At 36.0% G+C, this 12547-nt stretch overlaps 1 protein-coding gene across 1 annotated transcript in view; it reads right to left on the reverse strand.

Moving 5' to 3' along the window:
- LOC149799200 (WD repeat and FYVE domain-containing protein 2-like) overlaps positions 1-12547 on the reverse strand; it is a 59414-nt gene that overhangs the window by 18587 nt on the left and 28280 nt on the right. Inside the window, exons 9-10 of the mRNA XM_089958464.1 lie at positions 3275-3376; positions 1136-1266 (exon numbers count right to left, since the gene is read on the reverse strand). Of these exons, the coding sequence (XP_089814590.1) occupies positions 1136-1266; positions 3275-3376 (233 nt within the window). The remainder of the gene's footprint in view (positions 1-1135; positions 1267-3274; positions 3377-12547) is intronic.

Consider the following 12547-nt stretch of genomic DNA (forward strand, 5'->3'; position numbering starts at 1 on the left):
CTGATCAATATGTAATTCAGTTCTTGATTTAAAACGAGGTCTTGATCTTCATACACACATCAGCTGATCAATATGTAATTCAGTTCTTGATTTAAAACTAGGTCTAGATCTTCATATACACATAGCAATTTTATTAAATTATCTGAAAGTTCATAGGTACATAACAAAAATATTATCAATCTAGGCTGCATCTTATTGTTAGCAACAGGAAATCACTTTGCATCTCATGATCCAGATGTTCTGACGCTGACAAGTCAACGTGATTTGTAATCAGAATTGCAATTTTATCATAATAATATATATAAAGACACTTCAACAAGAGTACCACGAAAGATTGTTGCATTTTCACAGTAAAGCAAGTTTATAGCAAACTTCGTGCCGTAAGTATTAGCTTTATTATATGTGAAAAACATTTATTTCATATATTATTTATACAAAGACTACCAGGTATGCAAATTCACTTCAAATGAAACATAAATTTACTGTATCCATGTGTGTACTGTGTTGCATTGTACATAAATATATTATTCTGCATGGTTTGTAAGACTGAGAGTGTATCAATTGCATATTCTCAAGAATGACATAATTATAAAATCATTTTTTAAGCATGACACACAAATACTGATCAATACATACTGTGATATCAGTACACCTTTATTTATTTCAATGTGACAGTAGCATACTTTTATTGTACAGAATGACATTGTTCATGTGACGTTTATTATACAGAAACTTATTCCTATGACGCACATAATGTCCATTTAGATCAATCTATTTTCTTCCCTTTTTTTGCAGATTTCCACAACTGTGTCTTAAAGAAGAAAAGCTGTGAGTTCATTATGAGCATGTCTGGCATTCCAGCCCCACATGCAAGGTTATTTCTCACTATTTATATCCCTAATCAGAGAGTAATCTCAACTCACTGATGAATGACGTAACAAAAATATTTCTTTAATTTCGTGTTTCAACTTTAGCAATTTTATTGGCAAAAGTCAAGTCTGATTGAACTAAAAAGCTAATTACTGGATTTCAAAATTAAATTAAATCGAAGTCACATTCTGTTTAGTACAATTCAGACCTTGAAAATAACTCTTGTACTTAAAATATCTAAAGAGAATAAAAATATAAAACTCACTCCTCTTCAGTAATTCCTTCAAAACACTCTTCACACACTCTGACATCATATTCATAACCCATAGGTGGAATAGTGGATCTTTTACAGCTGCATTTATCACACACTGCCTTTCCACACTTCCTACAGTGATGCTGTGGACAGAAAAATCATTAAAAAAAATAATCATGCACATAATAATAATAATAATAATGAGGACTTTGTATAGTGCCTAATCTTTAGAAGCTCTATGCGCTTTACAACATTAGACAACACCTACAACACAAAAAACATATATAATGATACGATTACAAAAAAAAAAACACCATGAAATTAGAAAACATAAAAAACATGCTGAAAATATTTAAGGTAGGAAACATTATTAGGTCTTTAAGTTTTGTTCTTGCAGTTGAGATAAGTGGGGTAACAATATTCCTAAGTCAATGCAAGTCTCAGCGTTGACCTTAGTTTTATACATGTTACACCAGTTTGGACATAAAGAGTGCATTATGCAAGAAAAAACTTGTTTCTGAACAACCCATACTTGACACGTGTCAGAAATGATGGCAGCAAATGCTAAATCCAGTGATTTCACAAGTCAATTATCCACATTATTTTGTATACATGGTTGTAGAAACAGAGGTTGGCACAATGGCTCCCAAGATACAGCCTGGATTTTTATCCGAAGGGATTATCCCCCCTTGTCATGAAAGCATGAGGAAGTAGAAACAAAATGGAGGATAGGGAGGCAGAAGAATTCACCATAGTTTATTACTTATACAGCACTTAAATTTGTTTCTCTTTCTTTTAACTCCACTCTGTTTGGTCTCTACTGAAATAAAAATTAGGATAATATCCTGCTCCACCTGTACCAACATTAATCTGTTGACTATTTCTGAGCTTAATCTGTTCCTTATCTGGGTATATGTCCTGTGCAGTGATCCCCTTTGTAGTCTGCTGTCTGAAGGGGTGTATGCACTGCTAGCTTAAACAAGTTGGAAAAATTTTGATTATGGTCGATTCATAGAATTTTCCACGGCTCACTCATTCCATCTGATCAGAGACTAATTTTTCACCAATAAGGTCTGATCAGACACTAATTTTCAACATAAAAGCAATATTTTTTTGAACAATTTTTACAAATGTTACACAACATACCTCCTGTCTTTGTGCTGTGTTGTAACTATATGTAAAGTAATAGCCAAGATTTCTGAAACTTAGCATCAGATTTTGGCTTGTTCTTTGGCTGTTCATCCAACCCAGGATCTGACATATTCTTGGAATTACTATCCTCCATACGGCAAGAAATTCCACTTCATCTATCACTCTCCTCATTTTGCCATACACTTTGCACATTTGTGCTAGCATTGACTTGAAGTTAAAGAATCAATAGTTTTCCATCCAACCATTCTTCACTCACCTTCCGGAAATGAACTAAATTTAATGCATGCGCAAATATGAAGAATAGGCATCAATTGCAGAACCCCTCAAGTACATGTTTTTATGTTACAAACAACCTGTGGGAGTTCCAAGCATCCTTTTGTATTAAGCTGCATCTGAATACTTCAGAATTGTTTTGATCAAATAAGTATCTTTGCTTTTCAACTTTTGTTAGATCAGTTGATCTATACAGCTGAATAAGTTTTATACTGTGCAGAATGCATTTTTATGTATGACTAAACTATTTTGCTGGTATTTACACATTGCTGCTTTCCATGTGTGCCAACTGAAAATACTTTTCAGTGATTTGTTCATTTGTATGCCCTGGCAGCATATACAACCCAATATTTGTATATCTTTGTGCAGAAACGGTTAGCACAATGACATACATGTTCATGTACCTCAATATTTTGTATATCTGTGTGCAGGAAGAGAGGTTAGCACAATTACATGTATCTCATGTACATCAATATCTGTATATGTTTTCTTTCCATGTAATTTTCAGGAGTTATGGACCATGTTTGTGAATCTTCTAGATGAACTATTTATTTATTTAGCATCTTCTGGAAATGTACATGCTATCCAATTTAAACATAAATTAAGCATAAACAAAATAATGTAAATTCTGTCTTATGGCTTTAAATCTTAAATGTCAATGTAATATAAATTAGATATCAATTTTACTCTGGTTCTCTAGACTTGTGTGGCTTCAGAAATATGTACCTGTCTAATTCCCATGACTCTATCTCCCCACATTTTTTTCACATTCCAGAAAAAGGGTTTTGTGCATTTCATGCACACATCACTCTCTGCCCATTCTGGAGTCTGCAATTAGATATCAAACCATGTATTAATAAATGAATACTTCCAATACACTTCCTTGATCGTGTGTCAGCATTTTTGTTAAAAGACTGTTGAAGAGCATTATTAACACAAATTAACTCATCAGGGGCATTATTTCAATATCTATAGCAGGGTTAGTCATGGTTCCTGCAGGCCCCCAGAGTATTATTTTATAAAAGATTTTTCAAAGAGTTTTCAAGGACTTCCAAATGTTTTCAAGGAGAACTGTTCTTATGGAAATTGAGCTTTCTCAATATGTTACAAAAATGAATACAAGAGCCAAAAAAACAACCCCCTCCCTTGCCCCAAAGTACATAACTAATTATCATGCCACTATAACAAAGGGATGCTACTCCATCAGGAAACTGCCCATGTAACGTGTCATTTGATCACCAAATTTTATCTTATTTATATATTTTTCTTCTGGAAAATGCATGAACATAAATTCTACATATAAAAAGGTGGTATCTTTTATTCACTTTTAACATTCTGTATTCACTGGTATATATTCAGGAAGTACTGGAAATAAGTAAGTTGTTCAGTTAATTCAAGGACTTTTCAAGGTTAAATCCAACTTTTCAAAATTCAAGGGTGTATGAGCCATGTATTATTTCAGATATGTGTGTTGATGAAAATAGTAATATCAAATATTGATCCAAAGCAGAAAAGGAGACAGGTTTTACAAATAAGGGAATCAGACTGATTTGGAAAATTCTGGGCTGACCAATGTCTGTGTTTATGTATACAAACATATTTGAATCTAATGTTTGAACCTAACAGTGTTAGGCTGTGATAATATGATACTATTCTCCTTGAAAACATTTGGAAGCCCTTGAAAAATTTTTAAAAACATATTAATATGCGATAACATTTTTCCACATAGTGCCATCTAATTATATTGTCTCTGATATATTCATGCATGAATGCATTTGTACATGTATGTGTTGAGACATTCAATTCCAACTATACAAAATTAGATTCAAACTTTGGAACAAGATGATACGTATAAGTCTTTATAAGCTTTGTTAATCCCTTGAAGTGAAGCATACGGACCACTGTTAATCCCATTGAAGATGAAGATAATGGACCATTGTTAATCCCACTGAAGATAAATATATTGATATGCTTTGTTAATCACATTGAAGATAGCTATGGACATAACTTTGTTAATCTCCTTGAAGATAAATATATGGACACAGCTTTGTTAATCTCCTTGAAGATAAAGATATGGACACACTACTATGTTAATCCCACTGAAGATAAAGATATTAACACACAGCTGTGTTAATCCCACTGAAGATAAAGATATTAACACACAGCTGTGTTAATCCCATTGAAAATGAAGACACGGACTCACTGCTTTGTTAATCCCATTAAAAATAAAGATAGGGACACACTGCTGTGTTAATCCCATTCAAGATAAATATATGGACACACTTCTATGTTAATCCCCTTGAAGATAAAGATATGGACACACGGCTTTTTTTAATCCCACTGAAGATAAAGATATTAACACACAGCTGTGTTAATCCCACTGAAGATAAAGATATTAACACACAGCTGTGTTAATCCCATTGAAAATGAAGACACGGACTCACTGCTTTGTTAATCCCATTAAAGATAAAGATAGGGACACACTGCTGTGTTAATCCCATTCAAGATAAATATATGGACACACTTCTATGTTAATCCCCTTGAAGATAAAGATATGGACACACGGCTTTTTTTAATCCCACTGAAGATAAAGATATGGACATGCTGCTTTGTTAATCCCACTGAAGATAAATATATGGACACAGCTTTGTTAATCTCCTTGAAGTTAACGATACAGACTGCAAATTTTCGAGTGAATTATGCTCTGTCACGTGTTTCTTCACTCCTTTTAATTTAATGATGGTAATTAATGCTTATATATATAAACGGTACATTAATGCCAGGTGTTGACTCATAAATTTCATTGGAGGGAATGGAGATCCTAGAGAAAAATTATATAGCATTCAGTGATCATTCTTGGGATTTAGGAAGCAACTCACTATAAGCAAAGCATGTAAAGCGAGGCAAATATAAATTTCTGAACTCCTGGTTGACAGAGATACTTTGTGAAGCTAGCCATTAAAACGGGGATGGGGGGTATTTAATTGCTGATTGCATGAAATCATAGGGTTTTAGTAATAAAATTTCACTAACTAAAGTTCCTTATAAAACTATTAATTGGAAAATAATATACAAAATATAGATTTGCTTAATACTGATGTTTCTATAAAAAAAATGAGTGAGACACTGTAGATATCAGGAAAGCAGATATTTAACATTTCATAATGCATTTATTTCAGGTGACAACAGTCATACCTATGCACTAACGGTGATGCAGGATGCAAAGACCATGGAAGTAGCAAAAATCGCTACTATTAGTACAAGTAAAAATGTCATTATCAGTACCAAGAGGAACACTTTTTTTTATGGCTTACAAAAACCTGGCCAATACAGTTGTTCCAGAGCTGCACCAGTTGTGTATGACACAGGTATTGAGAATATTATATTATAGCTTGTTAACTGTAATATTCTATGAATTTAAATGACAGTAACATGGAGAAAAACGTGTACAACTTTAAAATATTTATTGTGGGGTTACATCTGTAGTACATCATGTTTGCTGCATTAATCTCAATTTTTTGCTGATTATATATATAGATGATTAACATAATCAGAATATGTATAACTATAAATGAAATATTTATGGTATACAAAATTAATGATTATTTTTTATTTCAGGGCGCCACCCAACTCTGAGACCTTAAAGTAGATATGCACACATGATATGACAGTCACAAAATTACCAGTGAATTTCATCAGTTGTTGGTTGATGCAATAGTTGACGAGATGGTTACTGAGGTCAAGGAATCTCGTGTTTACAGCGTCATAGTTGATGAGAGCACAGATGTTTCAGTACATCAGAATTTGGTTGTTTATGTTAGGTACTTAGCTAGTTTGGTTGGTAGTGTTTCAGTACTAGTTTGGTTGGCAGTGTTGAACCAGTTACACACTTTCTAGGTATTCATCAGCTTCGAACTGCATATGCAGAATCTATATATTCTGAACTGTTAGGTTTAATTAAGTCATTTGGTTTTTAGTCTGGACAATCTGGTTGGTGTGTGAACCAATGGTGCTGCAGTCATGTTGGGCTGCAAGAGTGTGTTGTGACTAGGTTGAAGGAGGCTACTAAAGGTTTGCATGCAACTCACTCCATTGCACATAGGTTAACTCTTGCTGCAAGTGCTGCCACTGACGAGGTTAGATACATGGTCAAGTTTTAAGATATACTGAATAATATGTACTAGTATTTTGCATATTCCACCCGTAATATGTGTAGGTTTAAGGATATTCAGTCAGTGTTGGAGGCTTCTCATACTTGTTTGCATCAGGTATTCCACACAAGGTGGCTGAGTTCTGAATGTAGTGTGCAGGCAATTGTTGATAATTTTCCCACTCTAGTTAGTGTCTTCTTGGAAAACAAGTCTACAAAGGCTCTTGCACTGTATAAGCCCATTGCTTGTTTCAAATTTGTTTATACAGCACACTATATGGCTGACATTCTGAGGCATTTGGCAGTTCTGTGTCAAGCTTATCAGATATCTGATATTGACTTTACCGAGGTTAATCTCCTTCTCCACTCCACTGTCGAGGTTTTTGAAAGTCTGAGGTCAGAGTCTGGTAGTAATATTTCTAGATATCTTTCTGAGATTTCAGCAGAACCAAGTTTAGATTCATCAGGTTTGTATACTTTCAAGTACAAAGGCCATACAATTAGAGATGGCAGTAAGCAAAGGTAGGAGGCTGTATCAGCTTGTTAGATTTGTAGATATTGTTATAGACAGTCTGAATGCAAGGTTCTCAGAGGAGGGGGGTTCGATAGTTTTAAGTGCTCTAACTAAGTTGTTTGATTGCAATTTGTATGGCTCACAGGCTAACAGTTCCATTCTTTCAGAGGCTTCAGGCACTGTTTCAGATTACTTGTCTCCTTGTGGGTTAGGTAATCAGTCAGAGGTTAGTCAGGAGTTGACTGGCTTTGTGGCTTATGCTAGGGTTCAAGTTCTCAGGAATTGTAAGGTGTAGAGAGGTGTTAAGGACTCAATTTATTTGGCAGTAAGATCCAGGGCGACATATCTTTGCGCATCTGCAGCTGCTGAGAGACTACTTGGTGTCACCTGTCAGCACTGTTGACTGTGAATGTGGATTCAGTTAAGATGAACCTCAGAAAAACTGATATCAGAAATAAACTCGACATCTCAACTCAAGAATATTTAATGAGAATCAGCATGTAAAGATGCGAAGAATTAGACTTTGAAACTGCATTCAATAAGTGGGCAGCCCTAAAATCATGACAGATCATCATGTGACATTCTATAACATTTGAATAGAGCAAAACAGTCATGATGTAATGATTCATTTCTAATATTATAGTTGTATTGCTTCTTGTCAATAAAGTAATAACTATCCCATCTTTTTCAATTTTCATTGCCTATTATATTAATAGACTTGGAATAATATTCACTACTTGTTCTGGAGACATTTTTTGAAAACTGGCGACAAAATATTTATTTTGGGGGGTGACTTTTTAAAAGCCAGGACCATCCCTGTTACCGGATTATATTACATTAGGAAAACAGGCCAGAGGAGGAGGACATTCTAACTCTAACTGTGTCATCCAGCAGGAGCATGATTGTTCTTCTACAAGGATGAACATCTAATATTAGTTTAGCACAACAAAAAACAACATGTTCATACACGTGCACAGGAGATCCCTTTGGGATTCTGTACTTGTATATTGTCTCACCATCAAACATTTCTCAGGCAAAGTCAACAAAAGTGGGAAATTCATGTCTGGGTCAAAGGATGTGGTTTTATGAATGGGCCGTGGTCTGTGCAAGGCCAGTTCATGTAAATGAAGCTACAGAAGGCTGCTTCTTATATGTCCCAAATTGAGATATTTCAGACAAGTCTGGCCACATTAAAACCCAGGAGAGATTCCACTGGGGAATAATGCGAGTCTGGATATTTCAACACTGGATTGCAAGTCATAGTCATTGGAGATACCTTGCTGCCACCAAAATTGTCTCTTTCATGATGTCATAACATGTCTTGGATCATGGAACAGTACCCCTTGATTATGACAGACTTACTTCTTGTCTTCAAAAGAAAGAGAAAGAAGTTCACCATAAGAAAATAGGTGCCAAGAGTGGGGTTATATCATGGATGTGGCGCCAGTCACTGACAACAGATGATGTTTCATTGTATGTCCTGAAAGTGGAGGAACTTCATCTGTTACAATCCTCTCCATGGTTGATGCTCAAACTCCTTTTCAAACAGGGCATCCTTACAAGGAACCAGGAATGAAGGAGTTCTCTGGACATGGATGAAATAGTGACCTGCTTGACTGCGGTATTACTCTTCTGGGTACGCATGTCACTAAAGTGAGCAGATTGTTGATCCAAAAATGTTTCATCTTAGTGCGGCAATCTGAGGTACAGTGGTCCCCCTCATGAATGTTTCAACCCCTGACCAGTGGCCACCGCCTCTTCACGGCCAGAACTTGGCACTAACAAGTTTGTGTTCAAAAGTACCCCTCAAGAAAGGCCACCCCTTTAAGGTAACCAGTGGCCAGCATGTTAGTGCACAAATGTAAAATTTACCCCTCACATATGGCCACATTTTATAGTTAATACATGTCCAGAACAAATATTTAATTACAGTAAGGTAAGTAATCAGATTTTCTTTCCCGATGTCTGTTTCCAGATGTCAGGTTTTCATTACTGAAAGAAGTGTTGGCTAAAGTACATGTACCCCTAAGCTAATTATATGATTAATGCTGATGTTTGCAGGAAATGGGGTCAGCAATGTTTTGATAGAGCTTTGGGCTTCACACATTCTTTTTTTTAAACTGACAATTAAGACCGGACGTAATTGTCAGGATAATAACATGGTCAGATAGGCAAAAACTAGATTTTGTGGATTAACAATTTACCTCATGGAGCAAAGTTACCCAGTGCAGTACGCTATAAATAGAAGACCTGTTACCTATTCAACTCCATAAGCATAGGCCTGCCTGTTAACTGTTAAGCAATGTAGTGTATGTTACGTTTAACAGCAATTTTAACCATTTTACATTTTTGGTACATGTCTATTACATGTGGAAAAATTTAAGAGTAAAGTCCAACTGTTATAGCTGTGTAATTATTTTTCATGGAAGAATTTTTTTATGTGCTTTAAAATCTTGAGAGAACTCGTTCACCGTCAAGTCAGTGAAGCCGCGTGACCAACTGTAGCTGCCATTTCTCATACTCGAAATTTACAAGTTTTTGTCTGCATCTACACCACTAAGTCATCTGAATTTGATAATTTATAAAAATAATTGCTGCCTACATCAATATCAGAGCCTTTACCTAAGTTATTGAAGCCTTCATAGCTTTGATTCCAATCGTGAAAACTTCATAAGTACTGAATGAAATCCTCAACTTCCATTTTGTAGAGTGGAGATTACAACCCAGTTACTTTAAATAGCAGATTTTGACTACAGCATAAACAGTGACCACATGATTTTATGTAATTGTCATTCGCAGAAATGAATGTAGTATCTAATAGGGGGTTTTCCTGGAAGGTGGCGCTACAAAAGCTCGCTTAAAATGGCTGATGTTTACAGCAGGCATCAAAAGGCACTTATTTGCAAATGGAGTAGAGGCGTCAAAAGGTGCTTCCATGCAAATGGAGTAGAGGTATCCAAAGGCGTTAGCATGAGGTAAAAGGTTTACACATACACTCAGAAACAATCAACTTTGAACAAAACAGTACCATGGAAAGAAAGAAAAATCATGTGACAGTACATGTATCACTTCCTTTATAACAAGGTTTTTCATTTACAAAAGTTTCATCTGCAAGTTTAAATTGCAGTACTGTACAATTAGCAACATAGGAATAAATCATTACAAAACTGTAACATGTCATGGCGTAAACGAAGAAATAATACTTTAAAAGAAAAAGTAAAAGTTATCTGACTTGACGACAATGGGGAAAGTTCACTTGCCGAAAGATTTTATGTTGGAAAGATTCAGGTAATTGTTGTTGTTGTGGGGTTTAACGCCATTTTTCAGCACAAGATATGACGGAGGAAAGATGTATCCCCAAATCACCTCACAAATGATTATTACAGCAGGTACAACCCATACTTCTAGGAATAACTGAAACAAAATATGAAGAATCAGAAGGACAAATCTGTACAAAACAGTTGTCATCTGTTCATAATGAGTCAGTCAGGACATTTAGCTGGCCAGTAATGTGTCAGACTTGAATACTACTGGGAGTACTCATGAAGATGTTCCCCTACCATGTGGCAAAAGTCTGGTAACTGCTCCATCCATGCTGAGGTATGTCACCATAACCAAACTGTCCATCACTATCAGGACCCTGTTTCCATGGATATGTTCTACCCAGGTGTGAAATGCATAGAGAATAGCTGTCAGTTTCCAAGAGGTTGATGTGAAGTGCCTTTTTTCAACAATCCACATGTGACTGGTCACTGCAGCTCCAGTAATAAACTCCCGCAGTAAATAGGCTGAGTAGCTGTAAGGACTTCTTGTCTAATAATCTCTCGCACAATGTTTTCTCCAAAGTATGAGCTATACTTTTGATCCATTTGGCAGAAAGATGCCAAGTCATGTTCTACTGTCATAAAGTACCACACTAGAACTGTATACCATGTTCTACTGTCATATAGCACAACACTACAACTGTATACAGATATGCCCACTGCCAACCAGGAAGATTTGAGACAAGAGATGCCCATTGCCAACCAGGAAGATTTGGGACAAGAGGGCAAAAACTGTTAAGAGTTCCTTATCATGATGGACAAAATGATGAGGGGATCAAAGGTCAAACTTTTCTACACTGATTGTCCACCCTGAACTGAGGATGAGTAAAATTAAGTTGTGAACCGAAAAAAACATAATAACTAAATGTTTTTGTCATGTGTCCAGGAACATCTGCCTTCTCTGTGGAGGATGCCCTAGACCTGGATATGACTTGGTGTAATGTCTCCTTGAAGGTACAACTTCGATGTCTTGGTTGATGCCTTTCTCTGACACAATAATGAATACCTGATGTGTTTGAGAGGAAGATGCCAAGTTGATGTGTTAAGGGTTCTACATCTACATGGATCAAAGTGTCCAATTTCTCTACATTGATGGTTCAACACAAAGAGGGAAGTAAGGTTGTTCAGGTTGTGAACAAAGACCAAACTTACCAAACAAATGTTGTGGTGGGCCATGCAGGAACACTGCTGTCACTGCGATGGACATCCTGAACTCTTAGTGAAGACCCAAGAGTTTAGACTAGGGCCATATGAAATGGAATATGGAAGTACCAGTTGAAAATGCAAGATTGGTAACAAACTCGTTGCATCTCTATCATGTGTAAATCTCTGTTGGATTTTGTAACCAGAAATATTCTGGAGTAGAAGAGCTCCTTTTTGCAATTTTTATACTATCTATAATAAATAACAAGCAGAAAAACTAAATTTTCTTGTGTAAAATCATTCCCCCTTAAAGTGATCACTTTGGAGTTTATAGATGTAGAAACTTGAGGGGTTCAGATAACAAAATCCTGAGAACCTCTGACATGGTTGAAGATTGTCCATCATTTTGCAAGAATGGTTGGTCAAAATCTGAAGAAAAAGGCAGTAGTGTGATGCCTAACATGGGTCAACAGAAGGCTTGGATGATAGTATATTATTGATGATTGACAGAAGGCCTGGGGAAGGAGAACTGTTCTTCTTCAACCTCTGCCACCATGTCTGTCTGCAAAAATAGAACTGTTATGACCTCCTGTTGCCAAGAACTGCCACTGCAAATTCTCTGGCAAAAATTGCTCCTTTTCATGCATGTCCCACAACAGGGTCATGCTGATAAAGTAGACTGCATATGGAATATTGGTCTAGTGTTGCCACTTTGGCTTGGTCGGATGGCTTCCAAAGTAATGCTGGTTCACTAAGAATTTCATATGAATGGTTGAACCAATTGACTGGCCACCGAGGCATCCAATCAGAGTTAACAGACTCCTGACAATTGTAAACATACAAAGCTCGATCATACAGGTGGAACTTTT

The sequence above is a fragment of the Sinohyriopsis cumingii genome, chromosome 5, assembly GCF_028554795.1.
Source record: "Sinohyriopsis cumingii isolate HCF-2022 chromosome 5, ASM2855479v2, whole genome shotgun sequence".
NCBI lineage: Eukaryota > Metazoa > Mollusca > Bivalvia > Unionida > Unionidae > Sinohyriopsis > Sinohyriopsis cumingii.